This window comes from Mixophyes fleayi, chromosome 7 (genome assembly GCF_038048845.1).
Source record: "Mixophyes fleayi isolate aMixFle1 chromosome 7, aMixFle1.hap1, whole genome shotgun sequence".
NCBI classification, from domain to species: domain Eukaryota; kingdom Metazoa; phylum Chordata; class Amphibia; order Anura; family Limnodynastidae; genus Mixophyes; species Mixophyes fleayi.
Genome location: NC_134408.1, coordinates 94439 through 118891, shown reverse-complemented (window position 1 = coordinate 118891; position 24453 = coordinate 94439). Strand labels below are relative to the sequence as shown.

Sequence of the window (24453 nt, the reverse complement as noted above, 5' to 3'; positions counted from 1 at the left end):
CAACAAAGTCCCTTCCACTCTGGGTGTGCCCCTGTCTTTTGCTGTTGCTCGCTATAAAACTGACAAATACTATTTATTTACTTAATACCTCCATAAAAATGTATTTAAACATTAAATTTAATCTGTACATCTTCCAGATTCATAAAACCAACATATTTTCTGACAATATATATCTCCGTGCCATTTTGAAAATTATACACACCATTTTCTCATAACGGACTACGCTTATCAAAACCAGATGTTTCACTGAAATCACAAACACACAAAAAAAAAAAACCTCTGGCATGCACGCTTACAAGATAAGCTTAAAAGACTTTAACACTTGCAACAAGACATTTATCTATGCTTTAAAACCACATATAATCATTACACAAGTCTTAACAGGCACTAAAAAAAATCAGACTATCTTTAGCCTATTGTCTTCACAAAACAAACTTATTTCATTTCTGTAAATGTCCAGCATTTACTGCAATAGAGCTGAGTATCAGTATGGATAACAGAAGTACGAGACAGATGTATAAAACAAAACTTCATTTTTTAAAAAAAACTCAAACCCATTCAGTCTTAATACTATACGCTGCGCACTGGCTGTATCATTATACTGCTTTCCTTTGCATTTTATTTATGCTCATTTTTTTTTTTACTGCTCATGTCAGTTATTAACAGCTAATAATTGAATAACATTTTTAACGTCTTATTTTTTTCACTTTACTCTTATAAGAGAATTTAATCTCTCGTTACGTCTAGGTTCACATCCCCTTTATTAGAGTTTTCATGAAATCAGGATTTAAACTCTATAGGCACACACTTATTTGCCCGGGGAGCCACGCCCTTTCTCTCCTTATGAAAAGCAGACTTTATCCTGACTTAAAGTCTCAATTCACCAGGGATGCGTCCATCATGAGAAACTGGCATTTCTACTCGTATATTATAACTTATTTTTTCCTCAAATAAGTCTACCGAATAGATCACAAAACATCACAACGCTTTCTGCCAAATATAGGTCATCAGCCTATACTGCAAAAGCATTTCATTTAACAAATTAACTTTGCAAGTCACATCTCTTAACTTTGCAAACAAGTATAAACAGTGTTACAACACTAAAACACTAAAATGTCTTTTGCCAGATATGGGTGGCCAATCCACTCTGGAAAAAAGCACATTTTAGCAACATTCAAAACAACAATATTTTCTTAAGTTACTAAGTTTCTGCAGAAACACATTTAATTAACTACTACACATTTAGCAATGAGGTCCTAGGTTACTTTACATATCAGCATCCACCCCCACCCTCACTTCACTAACTGCTTCGGTACCTCGATACACTTAGGAGCACAGATATACATAGATATATTTACATCTGATACTCACCAGTGCAGAGGAGTGTAGGTCATCAAATCGTCCCCCGTGTCGAATCAGTCATGAAGAGAGTAAGGTGTGGTATGTGATATTGATAGGACCGAGCCCCCAGCTTGTCTAAGTTATTTTCTTTCCGTCTCTTTAAATAATAAATGAGATGAGCAGGTCTCCATAATATAATATTTCTATAATATATTAAAAAGATATAGTACATAGATACAGCCATACTGGACGAAGCAGTACATCCAGGGTCTCAGAATGCCAATTGATCCCCTGTATCCGATTAACTAATTCTTTTATAGGATATGTAACTCCTTCTTACTTTAAAACACACCTTCCCAGCTTACATCACTGCTGGCACTTTATCATTAAAATAACATGTTCTATTGGATGGTCAGCATATGGACATATCCGGAGATGATTGCTTAATCATCATATGACCATGATCTAATCTGTTTTTCTCCTGAAGTGTGCAGAACTGGAAAATTACTAAAAACCTGTGTTTCATTAGTAATATTACATAAGTTGTTTTTTCAGCTAAAACTAGGGTAAAGTTCGTCTTCTTAAAAGTACAGGTCTTAATAATACATTGGTTCTATATTTTAGTGTTCTATGTGAATTCATATGTATTTCTGTTAGTTCTGCTAAAAGTTACTTTGACAGTCTATATCTAGGGGCCCCGGTGCACTGCTTTGCCCGGGGGCCCATAATGTTGTTAAGATGGCCCTGCTCCCGGTGTAATCATGGTTTGGTGACTCCCTGTATGATTGTGGTTTGGTGACTCCCGGTGTAATCTTGGTTTGGTGACTCCCACTGTGATCACAGTTTGGTGACTCCTGTTGTAATCATGGTTTGGTGACTCCCAGTGTGATCATGGTTTGGTGACTCTTGGTGTGATCTCGGTTTGGTGACTCCTGGTGAGATCATGGTTTGGCGACTCCCGCTGTGATCACGGTTTGGTGACTCCTGTTGTGATCACGGTTTAGTGACTCTTGGAGTGATCTCGGTTTGGTGACTCCCGGTTTGATCATGGTTTGGTGACTCTTGGTGTGATCATGGTTTGGTGACTCTGAAGACCCAGCCCAGTGCTGAAAGCACTCTAGGGTACTTCCTATCCCTGTGGGCTGTGGGTGTAGGGTAATAATGGCAAAAATAATGTAAAAAAACCAAACAGACGCCATTTTGTTTTTTGGAACTACAAGTCCCAGCCATGCCAGGGTGCTCTAAACAGTATGGGCATGCTGATGCTTGTATAACTACAAGCATCAACATACCCATGGCAGCCAGGGCATGCTGGCACTTGGAGAACCACAAGTACCAACATGCCCTGACACCCATGGCTGGCTGAAACCTGTAGTTCTACAAAAAAAAATTAAAAAACCCCCACTAAACCCTCATTAAAACCAAATACTTTTATTAAAAATAATAAATCCCCAATAAATACAGTAAACACCCTCATTCATACCACATACTTTTATTAACAATAAGAAAACCCCAATATACTTACCAATCAGATCTCTTCTTCTTTTGTCAGCAGCTTTTAATCCAAAAATGCTTGTAAACCATGTCCCAATATGTACTTCCAAAGTCCATGTGTGAAATGTCCATAAATAATTTATAATTCCAAATGTCCCTGCTTGTAAATATCTATATAAATAATATATAAATACTCTATGGGGATTTGCCACGCTGCCATGGGGATTCCCCATAGACTATAAATAGACCTCGTGGCTGGATTATATTCAGTAGCGTCGGTCTGCTTGTACACTGTACAAGCAGAAGTTGCGTCTTCTGCAAACTGGGTTTATTATTGTTTTCAAGCATGTTCCGGATTTGGATTACAAATATGGGGCCCCTCCTGGGCTGAAGAAAAGAAAACTGCTAGCAACAAGGGGGCCTTTTTGGCCAAGAAGAACAGAAGATATTTACAAATGGGAACTTTGGAATTACAATTTATTTGGGACATTTCAAGCTGGACTTTGGAATTACAAAATATTTTGGACATGGTTCAAGCATTTTTGCATTAAAAGCTGCTGACGGAAGAAGAATTCTGATTGGTAAGTATTTTAGGGCTATCTTATTTTTAATAAATATATGTGGTATTTATGAGGATGTGTATTGTTTTTATTGGGGTTTTATTATTTTTAATATATGTGTGGGGTTGTAAACAGGGAGTTGTGTATTTTTTTTACTTTTTTTGTGGAACTACAGGCAGGGCTGCCAAGAGGAATTCAGGGCCCCGGTACAACAAATTCATGGGGCCCCCCTCATAGTCGAGTAAGCGGTGCAAAAAATTTGGGGGAGTGGTCATACATTCAGGGGCGTGTCAATGCGCCGTTGGGGCGTAGCTAGCACATCAAAATCACTAGGCCCTGAATTCACCAGAGCGTGACATATGTCCCAGCACTCCTGACTTTTAAGACATCTAGCGCCACAGTGTAGTATAGAAAGAATGCAGTGTGTACACAAAGAGTTCAGTCTTGGCCTGCACCTTACATTGGGCACAACACTCACCAAAAATTGCCATTGTCCCTACTAGAATCACAACATTTCACACACTCTGCTGCTCTCTCCTACCTGTTCTTCTCACTTTCACCACCTGCTGCTTTCTTTAGTTGCGGTAGGTCCGGATCCTGGAATGTTGGAAGACCTATTTGGGAAAAAAAATGGCTACATTTAGAACATTACAGCCAGCACCGGCGTTAAATCAATAGCACCCACGATTAATAATTAGGCCTTCTTCCAGCCCCAACATTAAAATAATAGTATTCACATTTAATAAATAAACCTATTTCCCTTCCTGCAAACAGCCCCAGCAATACCTATTTCCCGCAACCATCACTGCCATTAAATAATTCATAGTCACATTTAATAAATAGACCTCATTCTCTCCAAACTCACCCCAACATTCAATAGCCCCCAAACCACCCCATCTTAAATTAATAGTCCCCACTATTAAATTGCCTCACCATCACCCTACAAACAAAATAGCACCCATTAATTAGCCACCACCTACTTCACACTCACTACATTGCAACAAGCCCCCTGTGCCATCACACACACATTACTGTACCCCTTCTTCACAACTACACTGTGCCCCCTTATGCTCACACTGTGCCCTCCATGCTGCTCTCCCCCCTTCTTTTTCACTCTGTGCCTCTCTCCCCCTATTATTTTCCTTTGTGCCTCTCTTCCCCTTTTATTTTCCTTTGTGCCTCTCTTCCCCTTTTATTTTCCTTTGTGCCTCTCTTCCCCTTTTATTTTATTTTCCTTTGTGCCTCTCTTCCCCTTTTATTTTCCTTTGTGCCTCTTTTCCCCTTTTATTTTCCTTTGTGCCTCTCTTCCCCTTTTATTTTCCTCTGTGCCTCTCTCCCCCTTTTATTTTCCTTTGTGCCTCTCTTCCCCTTTTATTTTCCTTTGTGCCTCTCTTCCCCTTTTATTTTCCTCTGTGCCTCTCTCCCCCTTTTATTTTTCTCTGTGCCTCTCTCCCCCTTCTTTATAGCACTATCCCTTTCTGTTCTTTCCTCCCCTTGCCTCTCCATTTCTTGACTTACCTTTGTCAGCTTCTTTCTTTTCTCTTCTTCTCTTCTGTCTTCTCTTCATTCCTCTGACTTGGTCCTGGCTGCGGCGCTCCTCACTGACTGCCGGGCGTGACTTGATGACGTCACGTCCGACAGTCAGTGTGAATGGATAAGAGAGCAGAGGATGGACGCCGCCGCGATCGCGTAAGTATGTTTTTTGTTTTTTTTTCTTTCTTCCAGCTACCGCCACCAACGGAACCCCCCCATCCCCCTCCAAAAAAAACAAAAACAGATTGCAAAATAAAAAATGGAAAAAAAAAAAGTAAAATGGTAAAATGCACTCGCCCCCCCCCCCTCTCGGCGGCCCTGACTACAGGTCTCAGCCAGCCATGGGTGTCAGGGCATGTTGGTAATTGTGGTTCTCCAAGTGCCAACATGCCCTAGGTGCCATGGGTATGTTGGTGCTTGTAGTTATACAAGCATCAGCATGTCCACACTGTTTATGGCATCCCGGGCTGGCTGGGACTTGTAGTTCCACAAAACAAAATGGCGTATGTTTTGTTTTTTTTACTGATTTTTCACCGTTATTACCCTACTACCTACAGCCCACAAGGTCCCTAAAGGGGCGCCCGCTAGTTTTTTTTCTCGATTTTCACGCAACCAGCAGTAGTCTGGCAGTACTAGGGTTTTTAAAACTTTTATCTGTTTTTACACTTTTAACAGCCGCTGGACCTCCGGCTGTATAGACAGGGGCAGCAAATCCCCAGTGATTTTTAAGATCAGAGTAAAAATCGCAGTTTAATACATCTGGTGACTTGGGGACTAAAATCGCAGGTTATCACCCGCAATTTGCCGCGATTTTAAAACGCTGAAAAAATCGGACCTTGATACATTTACCCCCCGGTGTCATCGCGGTTTGTTGACTCCTGGTGTGATCTCAGTTTTGTAACTCTTGGTGTGATCTCAGTTTTGTAACTCTTGATCATGTTTGGTGACTCCTGGTGTCTTCGCGGTTTGTTCACTCCTGGTCTGATCTCAGTTTTGTGACTCTTTGTGTGACCTCAGTCCTGTAACTCTTGGTGTGATCATGGTTTGTTGACTCCTGGTGTCATTGCGGTTTGTTGACTGCTGGTGTCATCGCGGTTTGTTCACTCCTGGTCTTATCTCAGTTTTGTAACTCTTGGTGTGATCATGGTTTGGTGACTCCTGGTGTCATTGCTATTTGTTCACTCCTGGTCTGATCTCAGTTTTGTAACTCTTGGTGTGATTATGGTTTGGTGACTCCTGGTGTCATCGTGGTTTGTTCACTCCTGGTCTGATCTCAGTTTTGTGACTCTTTGTGTGACCTCAGTTCTGTAACTCTTGGTGTGATCATGGTTTATTGACTCCTGGTGTCATTGCGGTTTGTTGACTGCTGGTGTCATCGCGGTTTGTTCACTCCTGGTCTTATCTCAGTTTTGTAACTCTTGGTGTGATCTTTGTTTTGTAACTCCTGGTGTGATCATGGTTTGGTGACTCCTGGTGTCATCGCGGTTTGTTCACTCCTGGTCTGATCTCAGTTTTGTGACTCCTGGTGTGATCATGGTTTGATGACTCCTGGTGTCATCGCAGTTTGTTGACTCCTGGTGTGATCTCAGTTGTGTAACTCTTGATGTGATCATGGTTTGATGACTCCTGATGTCATCGCAGTTTGTTGACTCCTGGTGTGATCTCAGTTGTGTAACTCTTGATGTGATCATGGTTTGGTGACTCCTGGTGTCATTGTGGTTTGTTCACTCCTGGTCTGATCTCAGTTTTGTGACTCCTGGCTTGATCTCACTTTTGTAACTCTTGGTGTGATCATGGTTTGGTGTCTCCTGGTGTCGTCGCGGTTTGTTGACTCCTGGTGTTATCGCGGTTTGTTCACTCCTGGTCTTATCTCAGTTTTGTAACTCTTGGTGTGATCTCAGTTTTGTAACTCCTGGTGTGATCATGGTTTGGTAACTCCTGGTGTCATCGCGGTTTGTTCACTCCTGGTCTGATCTCAGTTTTGTGACTCCTGGTGTGATCTCACTTTTGTAACTCTTGGTGTGATCATGGTTTGGTGACTCCTGGTGTCATCGCGGTTTGTTGACTCTTGGTGTGATCTCAGTTTTGTAACTCTGGGTGTGATTATGGTTTGGTGATTCTTGGTGTGATAACATCACAAGTATCTGAGAAGGAAACAGAAGACGTCCTTCGGTCCACGAATGTGGCCTTAGCTCCAGGCCCAGATGGTCTCCCTGCCCTGTACTATAAACTGCTGGATCCTTGTCCCCATGCTGACAACACTCTTTAACTCCTAGGACCTTTCATCAAGCCACAGTGCCAAAATTCCCCTAAAGGAGGTAAACCCCTGTGGCAGCTTCTGGCTCATCTAAATGTAGATTTGAACATTTTGCTAAAGTACTAGCTAACAGACTTAATGCTGTTTTACTATATTTGTTCCATCAGGGATCACGTAGGCTTTGTCTCTAGCCGCCAAGCCACAGACAACACCAGGAGGATCATAGACATTAATTCACCATGAGTGCCGGGTGCCATCTCGCGTCCTCTCCTTTGACAGCATTTGCCGGCCATTTATGATAAGAGCTCTTGCCTCTTATGGTGTTCAGGCTAGGAGTCTTACAAGCGGTTCAGCTTTGTATAGCAAACCCTCTGTCCCAGTCATGGTCAATGGATGCATTTTTCCATCCTTTTCCATTTGTATATGTACCAGAGGGAGCCTCTCTCTCCCCTCATCTTTGTTTTGATTTTAAAATAAACCCAGCCAAAACCTAAATCTTCCTATTATCCCTGTCCTTAGCTTTCTGGTCCTGCTGCAAGTTTGATCGGCTCATGCCCAGAAATGGACCATACTCAACAAAACGCAGCATTGTTCAATTCATCTTCAGAGGACACTCTCTATAATTTACAATTTCAGGGAGTGAACTGGGGGCGGGGAACGGGGTGTATTCTCGTAGTTACTGTACAGCAAGGACGTGCCAAACTCGAACGCGGCATCTACATCCGAATCAAGCTTTGGGCAGCTCAAAAGTACTTGTTTTTCTGCGGTATGTCTTGCTCCAGCTACAGGGCTAGTCTAAGTCCCTATCACTTGTGATGATAGCCTTGTATGCATGCTATAACATGTGTTTGCAATCAGAAACAACTGTAAAAATGTATTTTATGTTCAGTAGATATTAAGACATTCTGATAAATGTGTTTCATGGAAAATAAATAAATAAAAAAAACCCACTTTTTTTAAAACTGTTTTGTCACTAATGCCTTTATTATTAACAGGTTACATTATTTTTTTTTCCTGTGCTTTCTTATGCAAATTTATATCCCACCTAGGCATCGGATGTATCCTGCAGTGTCTGTGTATTAGTGCAGAGCGGACCTACACCTGAATTCATCAGTGCTCGTATCTTCAGATCCGCTCCTAGTTGATTTAGGGCGTGTGTGCCTGAATTTCGTGCATGTTAAAACAAATGCAGGTTGTGCTCAGTATGAAGGTGTATCAAGGTGTTGACTTGGCCTCCAAATTCCCCAGATCTCAATCCGATTGAGCATCTGTGGGATGTGCTGGAAAAACAAGTCCGAGCCATGGAGTTTGGGCCGGATACAATGTTTATGTTTCTGGTATACCTACCAGAAAATACTCCATCATCCCCTACTCATACATATATAACTTGTTACACCCCTTCACTACTGACACCTCTTTGGAATACTATCATTTTCCCCAGAACTTGGTAAGTATTTTATGATGGACTTATGTGGCGCAGAGACCTGGTACTTATTAGCAGACCTGACCCAGATGTATCAGTCCTCAGATCTAAATGTGTATGAAGAGTTATAGCTAAAACATTTTCTAAATTCTCTCCGTAATACCCTTAAGATATCATAATTTGTCTGTACGCTCATCTCACTGGGATCTTCTCTGAATAATCTACATTAGTAGACTCTGAAAATTCTGCTCATTCAAAACAAGAAACTGATTGGGAAGAGATCTCAGACTCGGGGATCAGTGGGCACAAGGTCTCTTTTGTTATGATCCGTAAGATATTGTCTTCTGCTGGTGATCCTTCCTCCACACATGGTGGTCTTGTCTTAAGCCTGATAAACATTGAGATGGGATCAAAGGCCTAATTGAGAAAGTCCCAAATACACTGATCCACAAGATTTGTTGCTACTTTTTACTTGGCCTATCATTCCCAGGTCTACACAATCATCTGGATAGATTATCTCTCCACGTCCTTAATGTAGCCAGATGGGAACTGGCCTAATCATGGCAACCTCCTTATTCCCCCGTTATTACTTCTATCTACACCACAATATAATATGTAACCAAGTTTGGGTTCCCTGGTTTTCCTAAAACAGACAAATCTCCCTTACACCTCCCCCTCCCTCGTGGATGTCACATAATTAAGCCCTTCGCCCATCCCTTGATTTTTAGATCATGGTCAGTTATTTAGACCCAGATATACTGAGCCCCAGAAGCCGCATATGGGGCCCTCTCCTCACCTCGACCCTTCCTCTCCTCATTCTGCTCCCTACCCCTTTGATGAAGCCCTGGACCTGACATCTGTATTCTCATAAATCTGGATCAACCACATTGGTGCTATGGAAAATAAAAAAAAAAGTGACAGAAACAAATGGTGCAAAATAGTTCTAAAATGTGTTGATAAATCCATAGAAATATATATTTTATGGTGTTGGAGAATTGACCCCATTGTTCTCCATCCACCACTCGGGAAAAGATCCTGCATTATATGAAGTGAGCCTGGTTAATGGAAAATCCATCTTAGTAATTCAGGTCTATTAAGTGCTCTCTACTTTCTTTATCCTTCATATTTGACAATATCCTATATTGAAAAATAATTTTTTGTGCTTTTCCATGTTTCATATGTTCCTGTATATTTGTTATGTTCCAGTTCCGTCGGGATGGAAATGACTTGGACATATTAGTGACATGGACTGAAAAATACTCGGGAGCTTTTCCTGTGTGGTTTGGCAATTTCTCTGCATTCCTCTTCCTCACTCACCCTGATTATGCCAAGGCTGTATTTGGCAGAGACGGTAAGGGATTATGTTTATTGACGTATCTGAGCTACACTCTCCTTCATTATGATGATGATGATGATGATGATGATGATGATATATACACCATGCCCTGTTGTAGAGTTGGTTTCACTGGGAACCATGTACATCCGCCTATGTATCAGCAGCACATGTGTCTGGTTTACGATAAGTCATCATCACCAGCAAGTATTTGCACCTTCTATAGGGTATAGTGGGCAGCACAGTGGCCTAGTGGTTAATACTTCTGTCTCACAGCACTGGGGTCATGAGTTCAATTCCTGACCATGGCCTTATCTGTGAGGAGTTTGTATGCTCTCCCCGTGTTTGCGTGGGTTTTCTCCGGGTGCTCCGGTTTCCTCCCACACTCCAAAAATATACTGGTAGGTTAATTGGCTGCTATCAAAATTGACCCTAGTCTGTCTGTGTGTCTATATTAGGGAATTTAGACTGTAAGCTCCAATGGGGCAGGAACTGATGTGAGTGAGTTCTCTGTACAGCGCTGCGGAATTAGTGGCGCTATATAAATAAATGATGATGATGATGATAGTGCAGGAAAATGGGAGTTATTGGGAATATTTCCCATAACAACATCTGGACAAGTTTGACTTTAACAGTCTATGTACGGAACTGTACATTATTCTCAATTATCTTCATATACTTTGCATCATCCACTGGACGGACCTACTTTTGCATAGATATAAGTTGCATATCTGTATTTCATTTTTATGTGACTATTTTTTCTTGAACTGCTTTAATTCACTGCTCACAGCCCACATCCTGCGGTATTACCAGCATCAATACATTGCTGCTTATACATGTCATAACTCTGTATGATATTCTGGCCAGTGACATACCCACCATTGTACATCTTCATGCGCCATAGAACCTGTTATACCATATTCTATAGTGCAGGATAATGTATGCGCCAACGTTAGAACATCCCCTCTGTCCTCCGTCCCGCCTATGCGGGTGTCAGATATGTGTTTGTCTTTATAAGCGCATATTGTGGAGCCACTTTCTGGGCATGCGCACAGTGATTTCATGCTACGCACACTGTCTTATGTTACACTCGCCATCAGCCCCTTTGTCGCATTTTATTTACATGTTTATGACAGCTGGGCCGAGGAATCAGTACGATATTTACTATATCGGAGCTATGAACTAAGCAGCTGGATCTTATCCTGCATTCGTCACAACCGTTATTATTATTATTATTATTATTATTAATTTGTATTTATAAGGCGCCACTAGGTGTCCGCGGCTCCGTACAGAGACAAACGAAATAACAATATGAGGAGAGACGGCACAGAACAGTAAACAATAATCACAGTAACTCAGTGAGCTCAAGGCACAGCTAGAGGGGCGGGGGAAGGTCAGCTAACAACGGCACCAAGGAGGGAGGGCACGGATGAGAGGGAGACCCCCAGGAGGAAGATGAGGGAGCGAGAGGGGACGGGGGAAGAAGGTCTCCGAGGAGGAAGGCTGGGTAGCTGGCGAGCAGAGTAAAAGTGGTGAAGACAGGAGGAGAGAAGACCCTGCTCAAAGGAGCGTACAATCTAAGGGGAGGGAAAGACTGACAGAGAGACACAGGGGAGAGAGGGAGAGAAGGAGGAACGGAGAATAAGGATAGGGGAAGGGGAATGAGGGGGAAGAGTCAGAAGACCGTTCAGCTTCTATCAGACATGAAGACCTGGGTGTGTAACTAACGTAGTGCTCCTATAAGTTGGTGCAAGAGTCTAAATTTTTGCAGGTTTTTTTCTTTTGCAGGATTATTTATTCTCATTAAGAGCTGTGCCTATGGGGCCCCCTTGCCTGTGGGGCCCCCGGGCAGCTGCCCATCGTCACCAATGGAAAAGCTGGCCCTGACTCTGCCTTCATCTTTTTTGTTTGTCTAATACAATAAATAAAGCATTTTCAAGCCACATATTTGCTTAGCAACTGGGGGTTATAAATAAATAAAAACATAAATATATATAGAGATATAATCAAACTTTTCTCTAAAGCTCATTACAAATAAAAGCAATAGACCCAATATTAGCTTGTATGATACTGCGTATAGCACATTTAGAATAAACATATATTTCAATTTTTTTTTTTACTTTACTGAAGATAAAGGTACATGTGTAGATCTAGATGTCAGTGCTTGTAGCAATTTCCAGGCACAAATATAAAGAGCAATATATTCAGGATAGAGGGTATTGCCCACTGTTACTCAGTGTATCCGTGCTTAAAGCAAATGCAAATCAGTAATCAGCTATTATAGGCCCCCGCCATCAAATAACATCAATTGAATGGTGGTAGGTGAGGAGGAAATAGAGTGTGGGCAGACTCAGTGGTATCAATGGACAAAGAATACTGATGTCTTGTTACTGACACATCATCACATTCATAATATATTCAATAGTTTTCTTCCCTGCAACAACAGAACCGAGGCCACTTCTTATTCTAACGCAGCACTGTTTCTGGATGCTTCATGTAGAGTTTAGCTGAACATCTAAAGTCTGATAGTTTAATGCATGATTCAGCGAACCGAAATATGACGTTATACGTGCAAAATGTTCCTATCTGCTTCTCCTCTGTGTAGGGAAGGTTATGGCCAAAGGATTAGGAATGGTTTATCACATGTGGTGGACTTGTCCAATGATATCTGGCTTCTGATAGGACAGTAAAAGGCCACTTGGACAGGTCTCCAAGGTCCTACTTGTCTCACACCTTGGTAGGGACCTAATACATGAACATTTCATGTACTTCAGGCAGGTAAATCTTTACCAGCTTCTATCCATATAGTTCCATATGACTGCGATGGAACATTACCCGCTATATACATGGCAGAGACTCTTTATTTACAATTCAGAAAACACAAGTACTTCATAATAATAACCCTTTGGAAAGTAACTTCCAAATATCTTTATACCAACATTCTTCTTGTAAAATGGCCAATTTTCTTTCATTGAATAAATTATTGGTATACGGTGCTCTGTAAGATTATAGTAACTTTCATACCTCTCTCTACATCTCTACATTTCCCATCATATCATTTTATAATCACTATAAATGAAGATAATATAGAAGCTTTATTACAGATTCACTCAAGCTGTTTCAGTAGTTCTGTATTCTGTCTGCTGTTTACAAGTATACATGCTGGGCACGTTCTTGGTAGAATTATCTTCAAATAAAAATATTGTTCTAAAAACGTTTTGGAAAGTCACCAGTGATATAATGTTCTTTGTATTTTTATTCACAGATCCCAAATCTGGCCTGACTTATGAATTCATTGTTCCCTGGATAGGTGAGTTAAATCATTACATGCAATATATATATATATAGTATTTAGCATATAAGTGTAGTTTTCAGTTTTCTCTATGCCTTTAAATTTCTAATCATGACTTTTCAACAGTTCATCTAGAGATTAGACATTTGCACTTAAATTAAGATAAGAAAATACCATCATTGAAGATGTGTTACTCCTACAATCCCCCGAAGCAAAACATTCCAGCTTGACATGAAATACACTAAAGTGATAAAAATGTAAATAAAAAAATAAATAAGAAGGAATATTTAAAAAGGAGATGTACAGATGAAGAAAGTTTCAAAGCTGCTCAGTAGTATATATTTATGTAGTAGCACTAATTATTTAATCATTTTTATGGCTGAAATACAGGAAAATGTACTTTGTACGTATTTTCTGCCTCATTTCCCTGTATAATAAAAACAATGAAAACCTTATACATTAATATATACTATAGAAAGCTATATCTGTCTAGGTGAAATAAGAAATAACAGGCGATTACCAGACTAAGAGTCACATCACCACAACCTGAATATTGTCCTGGTTATGATGGAGGAAGAACCAGATTAACACAAAGCTGTAAATTTAAGAAAATTATATTTAGATTTGTATTCAATATATATTTTCTTTCCAGATTTTCATTATTCCCAATAACTCTATGAGATTTTTCCCACCTGAAATACTTTAGGGAAAGGATTGTTGGTCTTATCTGGACCTAAGTGGTTCCAACATCGCAGGTTACTGACTCCTGGGTTCCACTATGACGTCCTGAAACCCTATGTCAAGCTGATGTCTGACTGCACCACAGTGATGCTGGTAATTCTTATCCTGACTTCTATAAGTCACAGTTCACCATTTCCTGATGTCCTGCAGCATACCCCCAATATTCACCGTTCCTATATGGGGAAAGGACCCACCTCCTCTGAAAGGGGGCACGATTGTGCCACATTGGGGGCATATCCACACTGCGATGGATGTGGCCATGACACCAGGACGTGTCTAGCGTTTCGGAAGCTGGAAGCTCTCCAACTCTCCTATCCTTCCTAAAAACCCACTTTAATTGCCACGTGTGCACTCACTGAACATGGTGAACATGGGCACAGGGACCATCATGCCCACTTGCAGACAGTCTCCTCACATCAGGTTAGTGTACCCAAGCACTGTGCAGTGGGTGGGCCTGAGGTCTCACTCATGGGCTGCATGGAGGATAATGATGACAAGTTGTATTTATGTCATGTTATTGTTCTTACAGCGGAAAAATACCCCAATATGTATCACAATAAATATTGACAAAGTAGGCATCCATATCATTGTTATGAGCATCACATGGCTATCTCATATCCAAGCATGTGATGCCCTCCTGGGCCAGATACACTCCTCTGCTGCCAGGCCACTGGAAGTCATCTCCATAAAGATGTGATTCCTGAAATCAGCTCAGGGCAGGATGAGGGGCCCCTGTTACCTTAATAATCGTATATAGTGAGAACTAGTGTAACCCCTTCACTGCCATTAACCTCACATGACCTATTGTCCCACAACATCATCATGATCATCCCCATTTATTTATATAGCGCCACTAATTCTGAAGCGCTGTACAGAGAACTCGCACATCAGTCCCTGCCCCATCGGTGCTTACAGTCTAAATTCCCTAACATACACACACAGACAGACAGACAGACAGAGAGAGAGACAGACTAGGGTCAATTTGTTAGCAGCCAATTAACCTACCAATATGTTATTGGAGTGTGGGAGAAAACCAGAGCACCCGGAGGAAACCCACGCAAACACAGGGAGAACATACAAACTCCACACAGTTAAGGACATGGTCAGGAATTGAACTCTTGACCCCAGTGCTGTGAGGCAGAAGTGCTAATCATTTAGCCACCGTGCTGCACAATGACAACATTCACTAAAGTGACCAAGACCATGAGGGCGGGGAAATTACAAATGTACAATGTGAACATTTTGTGAGAGAGTCCCATCGCCTCTGTGCTGACGTTTCATCTCTTCTCCCCAGGATAAGTGGGAGAATCTGATCAGGAAGCAGAAGACTGTGGAACTTTTCCAGCACGTCAGTCTCATGACACTGGACAGTATCATGAAATGTGCTTTCAGCTACAACAGCGACTGTCAGACTGACAGGTGGGAGCAGGTCTCAGTCCCTACATTACATTCACTTGTATGTGTGAGGTGGCCACAAAACTCAGTATATCTATACATTTACTACTATTTTGTTTTGTCTCCTCCAGGGACAATGAATATATCAAAGCAGTGTTTGATCTCTCATACTTAGCTAATCTGCGACTCCGGTGCTTCCCGTACCATAATAATACCGTATTTAACCTCAGTCCTCATGGATATCTCTTCCGGAAAGCCTGTAGAATAACTCATGATCACACAGGTAATGGACCCAGAAGACACCTCCGTCACTGTATGACATGCATTCCCCCCATTTTTTTTTTATTTATATTTGTTTAATTTTCTGCTTTTGGAGCCAGGGATTGATAAGATAAAGGAAAGCCCTCAGCTTGTCTATGAAAGCCAATCATTACTATTCACATGAATGATGCGATTTCACCAGGTCCCAAATCTCCCTCTCAGTAGGAAAAACCGACTCTGTTCACTTGTACCTGGGTTTGTAGATACATCTGTTTACGTCACTTTAAATCATCTTGTTTACAGCCGATATGAGGTCAATAAGTGTCAATTTCTTTGTTTATCCATCGGGACACACAATTAGTAACAACCGTTGAGAATCAGATGATTCATTTCTATGAACCTTAGAATTCCTAAAAGAAGATGAGTCCAACAGACAGGTTAATAAGTGACCCAAGTGCTCTCTGTACTGTTCTGTTATCTGTCCCAGATAAGGTGATACAACAGAGGAAAGAATCCATGAAACAAGAAAAGGAACTGGAAAAGATAAAGCAGAAGCGACATTTGGATTTCTTGGACATATTGCTGTTTGCAAAGGTTTGTGAAAAGTTCACCAACCAATCCTTACAACATTGATTTGTTTAAACTATAATGTTCTTTACATATGGACAGTAGTTGTATAATGAAATCTATATTACAATATGCTAAGTACCACAACAGTCCATGAAGAATCAGCCCACTACACACTGCAGCCCGCACTGCTCACATGATGGGAACCCAATTACACCTGTTAGAATCTATTCCAGGAACCTGATTGAAAATCCCTTTTTCACAAATCTGAGCATCTCTACTAGAGAGAAGCATAAGAACAACATGTCCTCATTGGATCCTTAGTCACAATACACAATCATTCCCTTTATCCATATAAGATAAAGAACCCAGTGCGCTTTGACCTACTCTATTAAAGCGGCATATGTTGGAATTAGAGTGGAAAACTAGAGTGGAAAACATGCTCCTGGCGTGTAGCTCAATGCACGTTTCACTATCGTCCTTTTTCAAGGGCGAAAAAGTGACTAATGATCCTATGAGGACATAGTGTATGACAGACAAACCAATACATGAGCAGCCGCCTGTACTGCTTAAGGTATTGGTGAAAGAAAGTAACGATAATCTGATATGGTTGTTAGCATATAAAAAACTGATTGAGAAATATAAGTAACTTATCAAGTACAACACACACCCTCAGGATATTATTTCCCTGACAAAAAAATGTGTACGAGGAACATCATATCTGAAACCTAGGCAGGTCAGAAACACATGATTACATGACAATGAAATTAATAGGAACACAGAAAAGCATTAATTGCACAACCCTATTATAAATATTTAATAAATGGAAACAAATTCAATACTAGAAAGAGGATATAATAAATTGAAACTGCACTACAGTGCTTTTAATAAAATTTATTGTAGAAAGCACAGAGCTCTAACATTGTTCACTTTTCATGTATTAAATATTATATTTCACAACAAACTGTATAAAAAAGGTCAGAACATAAAAAAAATGTTTTAATGAATTGAATAAAGACAACTAACAAAGACGGCCCCAACCAGATCCGTTCCCCTGTTCTTTCTTAGTCTTCTCATTCTGACTAACTGCCAGACTGACATCACTGTCACAGTCCCGAACCCCGGTGAGACCCAGTGAAATGTGGAACAGATACCGGGGTAACCAGAAATAATACTATATTATATCTATCCAGCCACACAGCCTTATGAACCCTGCAAGTATTGCATCTTATATTACCAGTTCAGTCTGTAGAGAATGTTCCTTAGATAGCCAGAAAAAAGCAAGTGGTACAACACATGCAAATGAGTATTAGTGTAGCATCCCTGCACCTCAATAACATATTTCTTCCCCCCATCCTCCCTGTTACACATCCCCATCCCCGTGTAGTAACACATTTCTTACCCCATCCTCCCTGTAACATCCCCATCCCCGTGTAGTAACATATTTCTTACCCCATCCTCCCTGTAACACATCCCCATCCCCCGTGTAGTAACACATTTCTTCCCCCATCCTCCCTGTAACACATCCCCATCCCCCGTGTAGTAACACATTTCTTACCCCATCCTCCCTGTAACATCCCCATCCCCGTGTAGTAACATATTTCTTACCCCATCCTCCCTGTAACACATCCCCATCCCCCGTGTAGTAACACATTTCTTCCCCCATCCTCCCTGTAACACATCCCCATCCCCCGTGTAGTAACACATTTCTTCCCCCATCCTCCCTGTAACACATCCCCATCCCCCATGTAGTAACACATTTCTTACCCCATCCTCCCTGTAACATCCCCATCCCCGTGTAGTAACATATTTCTTACCCCATCCTCCCTGTAACACATCCCCATCCCCCGTGTAGTAACACATTTCTTCCCCCATCCTCCCTGTAACACATCCCCATCCCCCATGTAGTAACACATTTCTTACCCCATCCTCCCTGTAACATCCCCATCCCCGTGTAGTAACATATTTCTTACCCCATCCTCCCTGTAACACATCCCCATCCCCCGTGTAGTAACACATTTCTTCCCCCATCCTCCCTGTAACATCCCCATCCCCGTGTAGTAACACATTTCTTACCCCATCCTCCCTGTAACACATCCCCATTCCCCGTGTAGTAACACATTTCTTACCCCATCCTCCCTGTAACACATCCCCATTCCCCGTGTAGTAACACATTTCTTCCCCCATCCTCCCTGTAACACATCCCCATCCCCTGTGTAGTAACACATTTCTTACCCCATCCTCCCTGTAACACATCCCCATCCCCCCGTGTAGTAACATATTTCTTACCCCATCCTCCCTGTTACACATCCCCATTCCCCGTGTAGCAACACATTTCTTACCCCATCCTCCCTGTAACACATCCCCATCCCCCCGTGTAGTAACATATTTCTTACCCCATCCTCCCTGTTACACATCCCCATCCCCCGTGTAGTAACACATTTCTTACCCCATCCTCCCTGTAACACATCCCCATCCCCGTGTAGTAACACATTTCTTACCCCATCCTCCCTGTAACATCCCCATCCCCCCGTGTAGTAACACATTTTTTACCCCATCCTCCCTGTAACACATCCCCATCCCCCCGTGTAGTAACACATTTCTTACCCCATCCTCCCTGTAACACATCCCCATCCCCCCGTGTAGTAACATATTTCTTACCCCATCCTCCCTGTTACACATCCCCATCCCCCCGTGTAGTAACACATTTTTTACCCCATCCTCCCTGTAACACATCCCCATCCCCCCGTGTAGTAACATATTTCTTACCCCATCCTCCCTGTTACACATCCCCATTCCCCGTGTAGTAACACATTTCTTACCCCATCCTCCCTGTAACACATCCCCATCCCCCCGTGTAGTAACATATTTCTTACCCCATCCTCCCTGTTACACATCCCCATCCCCCGTGTAGTAACACATTTCTTACCCCATCCTCCCTGTAACACATCCCCATCCCCGTGTAGTAACACATTTCTTACCCCATCCTCCCTGTAACATCCCCATCCCCCCGTGTAGTAACACATTTTTTACCCCATCCTCCCTGTAACACATCCCCATCCCCCCGTGTAGTAACACATTTCTTACCCCATCCTCCCTGTAAAACATCCCCATCCCCCCGTGTAGTAACATATTTCTTACCCCATCCTCCCTGTTACACATCCCCATCCCCCCGTGTAGTAACACATTTTTTACCCCATCCTCCCTGTAACACATCCCCATTCCCCGTGTAGTAACACATTTCTTACCCCATCCTCCCTGTAACATCCCCATCCCCCCGTGTAGTAACACATTTTTTACCCCATCCTCCCTGTAACACATCCCCATCCCCCGTGTAGTAACACATTTCTTACCCCATCCTCCCTGTAACATCCCCATCCCCCCGTGTAGTAACACATTTTTTACCCCATCCTCCCTGTAACACATCCCCATCCCCCCGTGTAGTAACATATTTCTTACCCCATCCTCCCTGTAACATCCCCATCCCCCCGTGTAGTAACACATTTTTTACCCCATCCTCCCTGTAACACATCCCCATTCCCCGTGTAGTAACACATTTCTTACCCCATCCTCCCTGTAACATCCCCATCCCCCCGTGTAGTAACACATTTTTTACCCCATCCTCCCTGTAACACATCCCCATTCCCCGTGTAGTAACACATTTCTTACCCCATCCTCCCTGTAACACATCCCCATCCCCCCGTGTAGTAACATATTTCTTACCCCATCCTCCCTGTTACACATCCCCATCCCCCGTGTAGTAACACATTTCTTACCCCATCCTCCCTGTAACACATCCCCATCCCCCGTGTAGTAACACATTTCTTCCCCCATCCTCTCTGTAACACATCCCCATCCCCCCGTGTAGTAACATATTTCTTACCCCATCCTCCCTGTAACACATCCCCATCCCTCGTGTAGTAACACATTTCTTCCCTCATCCTCCCTGTAACACATCCCCATCCCCCCGTGTAGTAACACATTTCTTCCCCCATCCTCCCTGTAACATCCCCATCCCCCCGTGTAGTAACATATTTCTTACCCCATCCTCCCTGTTACACATCCCCATCCCCCGTGTAGTAACATATTTCTTACCCCATCCTCCCTGTAACACATCCCCATCCCCTGTGTAGTAACACATTTCTTCCCCCATCCTCCCTGTAACACATCCCCATCCCCCATGTAGTAACACATTTCTTATCCCATCCTCCCTGTAACACATCCCCATCCCCCCGTGTAGTAACACATTTTTTACCCCATCCTCCCTGTAACACATCCCCATCCCCCGTGTAGTAACACATTTCTTCCCCCATCCTCCCTGTAACACATCCCCATCCCCCGTGTAGTAACACATTTCTTCCCCCATCCTCTCTGTAACACATCCCCATCCCCCCGTGTAGTAACATATTTCTTACCTCATCCTCCCTGTAACATCCCCATCCCCTGTGTAGTAACACATTTTTTACCCCATCCTCCCTGTAACACATCCCCATCCCCCGTGTAGTAACACATTTCTTACCCCATCCTCCCTGTAACATCCCCATCCCCCGTGTAGTAACACATTTCTTCCCCCATCCTCCCTGTAACATCCCCATCCCCTGTGTAGTAACACATTTCTTACCCCATCCTCCCTGTAACACATCCCCATCCCCAGTGTAGTAACACATTTCTTCCCCCATCCTCCCTGTAACATCCCCAACCCCGTGTAGTAACACATTTCTTACCCCATCCTCCCTGTAACACATCCCCATCCCCAGTGTAGTAACACATTTCTTCCCCCATCCTCCCTGTAACATCCCCATCCCCTGTGTAGTAACACATTTCTTACCCCATCCTCCCTGTAACACATTCCCATCCCCCCGTGTAGTAACACATTTCTTACCCCATCCTCCCTGTAACACATCCCCATCCCCCCGTGTAGTAACACATTTCTTACCCCATCCTCCCTGTAACATCCCCATCCCCTGTGTAGTAACACATTTCTTACCCCATCCTCCCTGTAACACATCCCCATCCCCCGTGTAGTAACACATTTCTTACCCCATCCTCCCTGTAACATCCCCATCCCCCGTGTAGTAACACATTTCTTACCCCATCCTCCCTGTAACATCCCCATCCCCTGTGTAGTAACACATTTCTTACCCCATCCTCCCTGTAACACATCCCCATTCCCCGTGTAGTAACACATTTCTTACCCCATCCTCCCTGTAACACATCCCCATCCCCCGTGTAGTAACACATTTCTTACCCCATCCTCCCTGTAACATCCCCATCCCCTGTGTAGTAACATATTTCTTACCCCATCCTCCCTGTAACACATCCCCATCCCCGTGTAGTAACACATTTCTTACCCCATCCTCCCTGTAACATCCCCATCCCCCGTGTAGTAACACATTTCTTACCCCATCCTCCCTGTAACATCCCCATCCCCTGTGTAGTAACATATTTCTTACCCCATCCTCCCTGTAACACATCCCCATCCCCCGTGTAGTAACACATTTTTTACCCCATCCTCCCTGTAACACATCCCCATCCCCCGTGTAGTAACACATTTTTTACCCCATCCTCCCTGTAACACATCCCCATCCCCCGTGTAGTAACACATTTCTTCCCCCATCCTCCCTGTAACACATCCCCATCCCCCGTGTAGTAACACATTTCTTCCCCCATCCTCCCTGTAACATCCCCATCCCCTGTGTAGTAACACATTTCTTACCCCATCCTCCCTGTAACACATCCCCATCCCCCGTGTAGTAACACATTTTTTCCCCCATCCTCCCTGTAACATCCCCATCCCCCGTGTAGTAACACATTTCTTCCCCCATCCTCTCTGTATCACATCCCCATCCCCCGTGTAGTAACACATTTTTTACCCCATCCTCCCTGTAACACATCCCCATCCCCCGTGTAGTAACACATTTCTTATCCCATCCTCCCTGTAACACATCCCCATCCCCAGTGTAGTAACATATTTCTTACCCCATCCTCCCTGTAACACATCCCCATCCCCCGTGTAGTAACATATTTCTTACCCCATCCTCCCTGTAACATCCCCATCCCCCGTGTAGTAACACATTTCTTACCCCATCCTCCCTGTAACACATCCCCATCCCCCGTGTAGTAACACATTTTTTACCCCATCCTCCCTGTAACACATCCCCATCCCCCGTGTAGTAACACATTTCTTCCCCCATCCTCCCTGTAACATCCCCATCCCCCGTGTAGTAACACATTTTTTACCCCATCCTCCCTGTAACACATCCCCATGCCCCGTGTAGTAACACATTTCTTACCCCCATCCTCCCTGTAACACATCCCCATCCCTGTGTAGTAACACATTTTTTACCCCATCCTCCCTGTAACACATCCCCATCCCCCGTGTAGTAACACATTTCTTATCCCATCCTCCCTGTAACACATCCCCATCCCCCGTGTAGTAACACATTTTTTACCCCATCCTCCCTGTAACACATCCCCATCCCCCGTGTAGTAACACATTTCTTCCCCCATCCTCCCTGTAACACATCCCCATCCCCACGTGTAGTAACACATTTCTTCCCCCATCCTCCCTGTAACACATCCCCATCCCCCCGTGTAGTAACACATTTCTTCCCCCATCCTCCCTGTAACACATCCCCATCCCCCGTGTAGTAACACATTTCTTCCCCCATCCTCTCTGTAACACATCCCCATCCCCCGTGTAGTAACACATTTCTTACCCCATCCTCCCTGTAACACATCCCCATCCCCCCGTGTAGTAACACATTTCTTCCCCCCATCCTCCCTGTAACACATCCCCATCCCCCGTGTAGTAACACATTTCTTCCCCCATCCTCCCTGTAACACATCCCCATCCCTGTGTAGTAACACATTTCTTACCCCATCCTCCCTGTAACATCCCCATCCCCGTGTAGTAACACATTTCTTACCCCATCCTCCCTGTAACATCCCCATCCCCCCGTGTAGTAACACATTTCTTCCCCATCCTCCCTGTAACACATCCCCATCCCCCCGTGTAGTAACACATTTCTTCCCCCCATCCTCCCTGTAACACATCCCCATCCCCCGTGTAGTAACACATTTCTTCCCCCATCCTCCCTGTAACACATCCCCATCCCCCGTGTAGTAACACATTTCTTCCCCCATCCTCCCTGTAACATCCCCATCCCCTGTGTAGTAACACATTTCTTACCCCATCCTCCCTGTAACACATCCCCATCCCCCGTGTAGTAACACATTTCTTCCCCCATCCTCCCTGTAACATCCCCATCCCCCGTGTAGTAACACATTTCTTCCCCCATCCTCTCTGTATCACATCCCCATCCCCCGTGTAGTAACACATTTTTTACCCCATCCTCCCTGTAACACATCCCCATCCCCCGTGTAGTAACACATTTCTTATCCCATCCTCCCTGTAACACATCCCCATCCCCAGTGTAGTAACATATTTCTTACCCCATCCTCCCTGTAACACATCCCCATCCCCCGTGTAGTAACACATTTCTTACCCCATCCTCCCTGTAACACATCCCCATCCCCCGTGTAGTAACACATTTTTTACCCCATCCTCCCTGTAACACATCCCCATCCCCCGTGTAGTAACACATTTCTTCCCCCATCCTCCCTGTAACATCCCCATCCCCCGTGTAGTAACACATTTTTTACCCCATCCTCCCTGTAACACATCCCCATCCCTGTGTAGTAACACATTTTTTACCCCATCCTCCCTGTAACACATCCCCATCCCCGTGTAGTAACACATTTCTTATCCCATCCTCCCTGTAACACATCCCCATCCCCCGTGTAGTAACACATTTCTTCCCCCATCCTCCCTGTAACACATCCCCATCCCCCCGTGTAGTAACACATTTCTTCCCCCATCCTCCCTGTAACACATCCCCATCCCCCAGTGTAGTAACACATTTCTTCCCCCATCCTCCCTGTAACACATCCCCATCCCCCCGTGTAGTAACACATTTCTTCCCCCATCCTCCCTGTAACACATCCCCATCCCCCGTGTAGTAACACATTTCTTCCCCCATCCTCCCTGTAACACATCCCCATCCCCCGTGTAGTAACACATTTCTTCCCCCATCCTCTCTGTAACACATCCCCATCCCCGTGTAGTAACACATTTCTTACCCCATCCTCCCTGTAACACATCCCCATCCCCCCGTGTAGTAACACATTTCTTCCCCCCATCCTCCCTGTAACACATCCCCATACCCCGTGTAGTAACACATTTCTTCCCCCATC

At 43.5% G+C, this 24453-nt stretch overlaps 1 protein-coding gene across 1 annotated transcript in view; it reads left to right on the top strand.

The window, feature by feature from the left end:
- The window catches only part of LOC142097105 (cytochrome P450 4A6-like), a 52189-nt gene that overhangs the window by 6670 nt on the left and 21066 nt on the right, over positions 1-24453 (top strand). Inside the window, exons 2-7 of the mRNA XM_075178697.1 lie at positions 9815-9959; positions 13207-13251; positions 13940-14067; positions 15269-15393; positions 15501-15652; positions 16118-16224. Of these exons, the coding sequence (XP_075034798.1) occupies positions 9815-9959; positions 13207-13251; positions 13940-14067; positions 15269-15393; positions 15501-15652; positions 16118-16224 (702 nt within the window). The remainder of the gene's footprint in view (positions 1-9814; positions 9960-13206; positions 13252-13939; positions 14068-15268; positions 15394-15500; positions 15653-16117; positions 16225-24453) is intronic.